The sequence below is a fragment of the Cladophialophora immunda genome (assembly GCF_000835495.1).
Source record: "Cladophialophora immunda strain CBS 83496 unplaced genomic scaffold supercont1.1, whole genome shotgun sequence".
NCBI classification, from domain to species: Eukaryota; Fungi; Ascomycota; class Eurotiomycetes; order Chaetothyriales; family Herpotrichiellaceae; genus Cladophialophora; species Cladophialophora immunda.
Window position 1 is genome coordinate 635,551 of NW_015622541.1, and position 7,545 is coordinate 643,095.

General features: G+C 52.9%; 1 protein-coding gene across 1 annotated transcript; it reads right to left on the reverse strand.

The window, feature by feature from the left end:
• Nucleotides 1-3,163: 3,163 nt before the first annotated feature.
• PV07_00191 (uncharacterized protein) lies at nucleotides 3,164-5,702 on the reverse strand (the record flags this gene model as incomplete). The annotated part of the gene is made up of 4 exons (XM_016386622.1): nucleotides 5,071-5,702; nucleotides 4,004-5,015; nucleotides 3,700-3,897; nucleotides 3,164-3,618 (listed from the first exon to the last, which is right to left on the reverse strand). The coding sequence occupies exons 1-4, from the start codon at nucleotides 5,563-5,565 to the stop codon at nucleotides 3,164-3,166; spliced, it is 2,160 nt and encodes a 719-aa protein (XP_016253550.1). The 5' UTR covers nucleotides 5,566-5,702.
• Between the last annotated feature and the right edge of the window lie 1,843 nt (nucleotides 5,703-7,545).

Consider the following 7,545-nt stretch of genomic DNA (forward strand, 5'->3'; position numbering starts at 1 on the left):
TCGCCAACCTTAAGAATGTAGTTCTTCAACGTCATGGTCTGTACACACTTTCAGAATACAGGCTTTACGTTTCGAAATGGCGGGGACTCACCATTTTGCCTGCATTTGGCCAGTAGTTGGCGTGTCCCTTAAGGAATTCCACGTTTCCGGCTAGAGCAGACCACGCCTGCCTGCGTACTGCCTCGTCATTTGAATACTGGTACAAACCATTGATCGTGCCCGCGACAAGTGAGCAGTATCCGAAGAATGAGGCCGCAGCTTTGTGTTTGGTTTGCTTGGCAAATGATAAGGTGTGAGTAAGTTCTTGAGCATGTTCGAAACCTGTTTTCGTGGCAGAAGCGAAGAAATCGGTCGAAAACTTTGTTCCAAAAGCTTGAATCTGGCGCCGTAGCAAAAATGGATGCTGCAAGAGACAATGACACAGTTGATAAAGGACATACGAGAAGATGAATGGCTCAGAAGTTGCGTAGTCGATCTCACCGCCAGCCGAGCACTTCGCAACGATGGCGTCTGAGATGGGCAACCATGTTTCAAAGTATGCCGCAAAACCGTGCAACTTGGATGCCAGGACAGCATAATCCGAGTTGTGGTCCCACGGCGGCTTCGCGTCGACTGTGTCGTGTTGCTGGAAGGCGTAACTGGCTATTCGACTGAGGGTGGCTGCCAAGACGATTGTCCGGGCAAACGACCCAATGCTGTCGACGTCGAGGCTTGTCCCACTGGTGAATTCTTGCAAAGTCGGGGCAGGCGCAGAATTGCCGAAAGAAAATGTCGATTCGGTGCCGGGAAGGTGTAGAAGACAACTGGCGTCTTGAAAGATGGGAGGACGACTTCGCCCACAGGTTGCCATTTTGTCGAGCAGATAAATTGACCAGAAGGTTCTCCGGCGCTCTTCTTGGATAATCCATGGCAGAGTGGGATCTGGTTCGGCCATCATGTGCAGCGCCTGTGCCACGGTTGCAGCAAGCCCAATCTTGATCCAAGCAGTTCTATGCCTGCACGCTGTCTTAGCTCAGTGTGTGTACTTCCGACGCAGAGGGACGAATTTACCTGTGAAGTCGTAGAGTGCGAGCAAGGTGATGGCTTGCACCATCTGATAGTTGGGCCCGTACTCGCTATTGAAACATTGAGTCATGGCACCCGTCCAGGCTTTATCGGCGTAATATTGCGACGGCCAGGGCTCTGCACTTTTGTCGGATTTAGGCGAGAAGCGAATTGCAATTGCGATCACCGCAGACAGGATTGTTTCCGGAAGGAGGCCAGCCTGTAGCTGTTGCCTGAATGTCTCTTCGTGGAAGAAGCTGTAAGGCTGGTTGTGATGGAAGCGGAAGTAGTTGTTGACCACGATTTCCTGATCGGCAAACGTCAAATGGGACGGAGGGTTCCTTCACAAGAATTAACAACTATTCGAGTAGATCCAATTAGCCGGGGGCCCCTTACGGCGCAGGGAAGAGACTCGGGGGTACCGAAGATGGTGCTATTTCGCCGAAGTCTAACGTCAAGTCGCCGTTTCCTATGGAAGTAGGCCAGCCGCTGGAAGTGAGGTTCGGATCGGTAAAGTACGTTGGGCTATCGCACATGTTATATGTTAGCAGTGAGCTCTCTTCCTCGGCGGAAGTGTCGATTGTACTGACGGATCTGCGCGTGTCGCACTCGCGCCCAGCCGCTCTTCCAACGCCGACAATCTCGAATCGAGCGTGTCCTAGGAGAATCATGAGTACCCTTTTTAGCAGGATGATAGAGCCAATTGAATTCACATATTTGTGGCCCCCCTGGCGAGCCCGTCCTCTCTCGACACCCACTTGATCATTCGCTAGCATCGACATCGGTAAAGGACGCAACTCTGGATAGTGGCATGGTTGACCCAGGCGTGCGCAGAACCGACAGGTTGGTTGATCTCCGTGGCATCGAACCTTTTTTCGCCTAGATCCTTTGTAAGCTATGTTGTACGCGGGAACGCGCTCGGTCGAGTGAACAGACGACAAGGGCAGAACATACCGGCAATTCAAGCAGGCTCGGTGGGGCCGTTCTCCGGGATGGAGAATGCTCGTAGATGAAGACATTGGCGGCGACCGTGGAGCAACAGCTAAGGGAAAGGCCGAACAGACGACAACTGCGTGGGATACAAATGGTGGAGATGTGAGAGTTGGAAATTCGAGACGCTGTGATGGTCGGAGGCCCGGCAAGTCGAAGGTGGGAAATGATCGTGTGTGGGCTGGATCTCTGGACCAATCGACCCCGCACTTTCCGACGTAGTTAGATGCCATGGTGCCCAGGTGCCCGAGTTAAGGTACCTAATTAGATGCCTAGGCTGGTCCCCAGCTACATTCTAGCCAAGCTACTGAGTACGTGTAGTAACTTAGTGGCTGGCTAACTAGTTAGTCCCGTGATGCTCCTCCTCCTGACCCAGTCTCAGGATACTGTGGTATACCGATGTGTCTACCATCTACACTCCGCATCTCGTCTTCCCGCACTGTGCTATAACCCGCGCCGCGCGCCTGCGGCCCGCGGCTTACTGCACAAGTATCCCGGTGTATGGCACCATCATGCTGCGGATCCCCTTGAGCCAGCCCCGATGCCACGTTTGCCTGCTGAGATCTGCGGCTGAGATGTCAACTTGATCGCAAATTTTCTGATTGCAAACATCGGCCAGGGTTCAATGAAGCATCAGTCGACCCGGCCGATTTCAAGAACGAAAAGAGGACGATTGACCGATAGGGTGCGCGCCCATATGAAATTCTATCCAATCAGGGTTGCTAGCCTGCAAGGTAATTCTGTACCAAAGTGTGTCCACAGCTGTCCCTGGCTGCAACCAGTAGGTTGCTTTTCAATTCAGTGTCTACAACTTCGGAGCTCTGGACGGGACGAAGCCGTTCTTTGCCATCTCGCAACCGTCCTTCATCTCGCCTCCCCTTCATATTCTCGCGAAGCAGGCTTTGAATATTTTGCTCATGTTGATTATTGGAATGGGGCCGCAGCCACGGGGACTGAGTGCGAGACGGCCGGGTATTGAGGCTTATAGCATCAAAGGTTTTCAAATACTATCTCGTTGGCCTTAGGATTTCTCCAATGTAGATGGAGGCTCAGGTCTCTCGCTCTGTCTGGCGAGGATGCTTCAAATGGGTAGATTGGGAGGGGAGGGCTCTGAGCCTTTGCCTGGCTCCTATCTTTCCAGCCCCTGTAGCTCCAACCCGCTCAACCAGTCAAAAGCCTCCAGACCAGCGCCTGAGAGATCCCACTGGGAGATGTCGGCGAAATCAATAGTGTTGCTTGTGTTCATCAGGCCAGATGATGCCGACAAAAGCTCTCCTTGCTGCTGCTGCTGTTGTGGTGCCGGCTGTTGTTGGTGTCGGTCCGGTTTTCCAGGGCTTATGACATTGGAATCTAGAGTGGACGGATCAATGTTGACGGCGAGGGCGTGTTCCATGCCCCGGATGACCCCTCCTTCCAACCGCTCAACAGCATAGCGAAGGTGCGCATTCGCCTTGCCGAGGAGTCGGAATGCCCAGAGAAGCGACGTCAAGTTTTCGCGCCAGTGGTTGCGCTCCGACAACGAGACCGAAGTCACCATCAACTGGGTGTTGAAGGATCCAATGAGGGAAAAGAGATACGGTGATGCTATCGTGGCGTGAGAGGTTTAAACGCCAGGGGGTATAGTCCACCACGGGAGAAAAGAGTCGAGATAATGGTGTCACTCACGGAAATACCAGAAACCTTCAAGCTGGTCGATTCGCAACGATGTCACAAACGTGTTGGCATTTTCGGCCGTCTGCCAAGCCAGGTGCCGAATACGCGAGAGTACGTCGTGGTCCAAGCACAAGGGGGCAAGGGCGGTCGATCTCACCAATCGTCTCAGGATATTGATCATGACCCCATAGTACGAAAGATGGACAAAACCTGGCGGGGGGGACAATTAAAATGAGTGGTGGAACATAAAGAGGTTCGGTTGAGTGACCTAACCTCAAAGAATTGACGAGGAGCTGAAGCGATGCCCCCAACGTACCTTGTGAATGTAACTGCCTCGATTGATAGGGAGCAGCGGGGAGATATTGGACCAGATCCGCGTGCCACAGGGTGAGCTGATCGAGCAAGGGTTGCGCAGCTTTCAAAAGTGCAGCCGTATCTTGATCTTGGCTTCCCTTGGCCGTGAAGAACGTTTCCAAGACGCCACTCAAAAGCTTGCTGAGTCTGACCATGAGCTGGAATTGAATCGTGCCGACCGGCGTAGACGATGCCATGAAGTCATCGGCTCCCGGCTGCAACGTCTCAGAACAGTCGTAAAAATCCGACTCGACCAAATCTCTGACGTCCCAATTGTCATCGTGAATATGGGACGGCCTTCCATATGCCAATGCCGTCCACTTCTCTTGCATGTAGACGGCCCATGACAAGCGCTTCCTGAGGGCACGTTCCCAGCCTGGAATCAGCCATTCTGAAGCGTCGAGATGAAGGCCAATGGCTTCTCCAATAGCAAGCATCTGTGAGGTGAGGCCTCGGGAGAAGGTGTGATCCGACGTCAGGGGAGCTTCCGGCTTACACTGCAGCAGGAGGAGCATGGACTGGATCGAGGAAAGTCGAGGCCGATGGTATTCATTTTGGACAAGAGAAATCGTCGATTCCAGCAGGCTGACAGCATCCGGTCGTGGTGTGGGCGCGAGCAGGGGATCGTAGTCCCACCACTTGATCGCGTTCAAGTAGATAGCTCCAAGCAGACAGGCAGCAATGTTTCGGTATGACTGGCGATAACTCTCCAAGAATCCTTGTTTCCATATGATCGGTAATGATGGCTGGACCGTTCTGAAGAATAGCCGTACGAGTCGTGGGCCATGCGGATGGACGATGGCCTCCACGGCATCGGATTCACCAGAATCATGACGGAAGCCGATTGCCATGGTATCAGAGACCATGTGAAAGACGACCGGATACTTCACACCATTATCCTGGTCTTGTACTTTGCGGATGCTATGGGTAGGTAATTGATACTCGTGCGTCACTACATCATAGGGCCGATGACGCTGCGGCCAGTCAACAAATGCAAGGATTACAGCAAGGGAGGAAGGGAGCACTGACCATTAGTATCGGCTCCATATCGCTTGTGAGGCCATAGAGCTCAGCAAAGCGCTCTGAGTCTGATCCTAGGGTCTTCTCGATGGCCTCCTGCCCAGGAGTGTCGGCCGGAATTGTCAGCAGGGATGTCTCGGGGACAGAGGCAGCTCCCGGCCCTGGAAAGACTTGATTCGGTCGTTCTTGGGGTTGTTGGAGAGATACGTAGCTCGACAGAGACCCTGATATTGGGGACAGGGAGCTGAGCGGCTCCAGGAGCTGTCCATTCAAGAGAGGGTAGCGCTGTGTGTCCGAGCCGGCATCTGGGTGTTGTCTCGAAGTTGGTAATCGAGCAGGTCGTTGCTCGTTGTAGGTGCAAGGCGTCTCGCGCATCTCACACATAGTGCATACATCGGCTGACTCCTTGGTCATGCATTTCGATTTCCTGCGTCTGCAGGCATCGCAAGGTCGTGTGGTCCTTCGACCGCTGGTCGCTCTCCCCTGGGCACCCCTTGAGTCCATACTGTTCCAACTGGAAATGGAAGAACCCGCCGTGCTCACATCGTTCCACGGCAGACGCACAGTGCTCGGCGATTCAACTAGTTCGATTTTTCTCGATAAGTGACCCGAGATTGGAGACAGAACACAAGGACAAAGCGTAGTACAGTACAACCATAGATGATGCGCATGATTTTCCCCTCCTTTTGAAATTTTGATCTCTATGGGGTTGTTGCCGCTTTAAGCGACCCTTGAGACGTTGTTACCACTCCTCAGCAGGCGAGGAGCAATTGTAACAGTTGTGGTTGTAGGTAGAGCGGCTAGAGGATCTTGTTCAGCCTAACTAGAGATGGAGGGGACCTGGCTGCTATAATTATACCGTGTAAGACAGTGTAAACGAATGTAGGCTAGCGTATCTGCGCTGTTACCACACACGGTAGGCAGCACTACACTCTCTTCCCAATGCTATCCTTGTCGCCGCCTTGGGCCCGAGACATCCTTTGCAAGAAGTAGCCGAAGGCTCTGCACATAGGTGCTGCAAGTATAATTTTTACACAAATCCACCCACATGACCCTGCTGGCAACCCAGATCCTCCGACATTTCCACTTGGTCGACACTGGCGGGCATGTCTTTGGCCGATTCAACAGCGGGAACGTATCCCACATTGGCCTCGACACAAACATGCTCCACCAAGTCCCGCCTTGGCTGGACTTTCCACTTCCTGGCGGGTATCCCCTGCAATGCAATGTCAGAACAAGATCCTCCGTGACCAAGAAGGGGAGGACCCACGTCGCGGAAGAACCCTTCGATCTCTTCGATCGTGCGGCCGCGAACTTCGCCGATGCAAAAGTAGGCATAGGCCACGGTGTAACAGCACAGGCCCGTGTACACGAAGCCAGTCTTGGGTCCGAGATTGGCAGTATAGTAGAGGTAAGGAAGTGTGAAGACGGTAACCCAGATCGAGGTCTATGACTCCCATTCCATTAGAATATGTTTTGGAGATAGAGCATGTGTGACTTACCCAGAAGCAGACGACGGCGATGGCGAAGATACGATTACGATTGCGGCCAACAGCGGTCTCAGAAGCCTGCACATGAATGCTTAGGATACTTGAGGTGTTGGACCGATACACTCACAATGCTCCATCCAAGCGGACCCCACGAAAAATTCGCGGCACAAATTTCCAGAATGATGAAGAACATGATGACTTTTCCGTACTTCTCAGGGACGACTTGGCCGGCACTGGGGATGCCCATACAGCCGACCATGAAGATCGAGAACATCATGATGCACGAACAGGTGAGCATCAATGGTCGACGGGGAAGCTTATTAGAAAGTAGCATGGCGGCGGTGACCACAAAGAGCTGGATAGTGAAGACGATGACGGTCATTAGGAAGGGGTCGGAAATACCAACTTCCTTCGCGAAATCAGTGCCGAAATAATAGAACCATTGGATGCCATTGATCTGTTGAGCAATCAAGGCCCCAGCCGAGAACATAAGTTTCTTCCGTTCGACTGTGTCAGTGAGAAGTTCGAGCCACGAGCCCCGATTGCTTGTGGCTGGATCCCTCTCGAGTGCTCGGTGGATCTGAGCAATGTCTTGTTGATAGTCGTAGTCTTTTTCATTGCGATGTAGTAGTTCCAAAGCTTTTCTGGCGCCCTCGAGTTTTCCCTTCCTGATCAGCCATCGCGGAGACTCTGGGATCCACCAAACTCCAAGCAACACCAGGGTCGGGAAGAGGACTTGAAAGACAGTGGGAAAGCGCCAGCTAAAGGACGTCTGGTACGCCTTGACTCCCTGATTGATACACGCTGCGACGATCTGAGAGATCGAAAGGGCCATCTGCCAACAGATCAAGAACGGGCCACGCAAGTGGACTGGAGAGATTTCCTGAAAGCAAAGTCGGTCAGTCGAAGGTCGACTCACGTCTTTGCACAGAAGACTGACGAGGGGTGGGAGGGCTTGTCACTTCGGGCGAGACGAAAAAGAAGAACGGCTTAC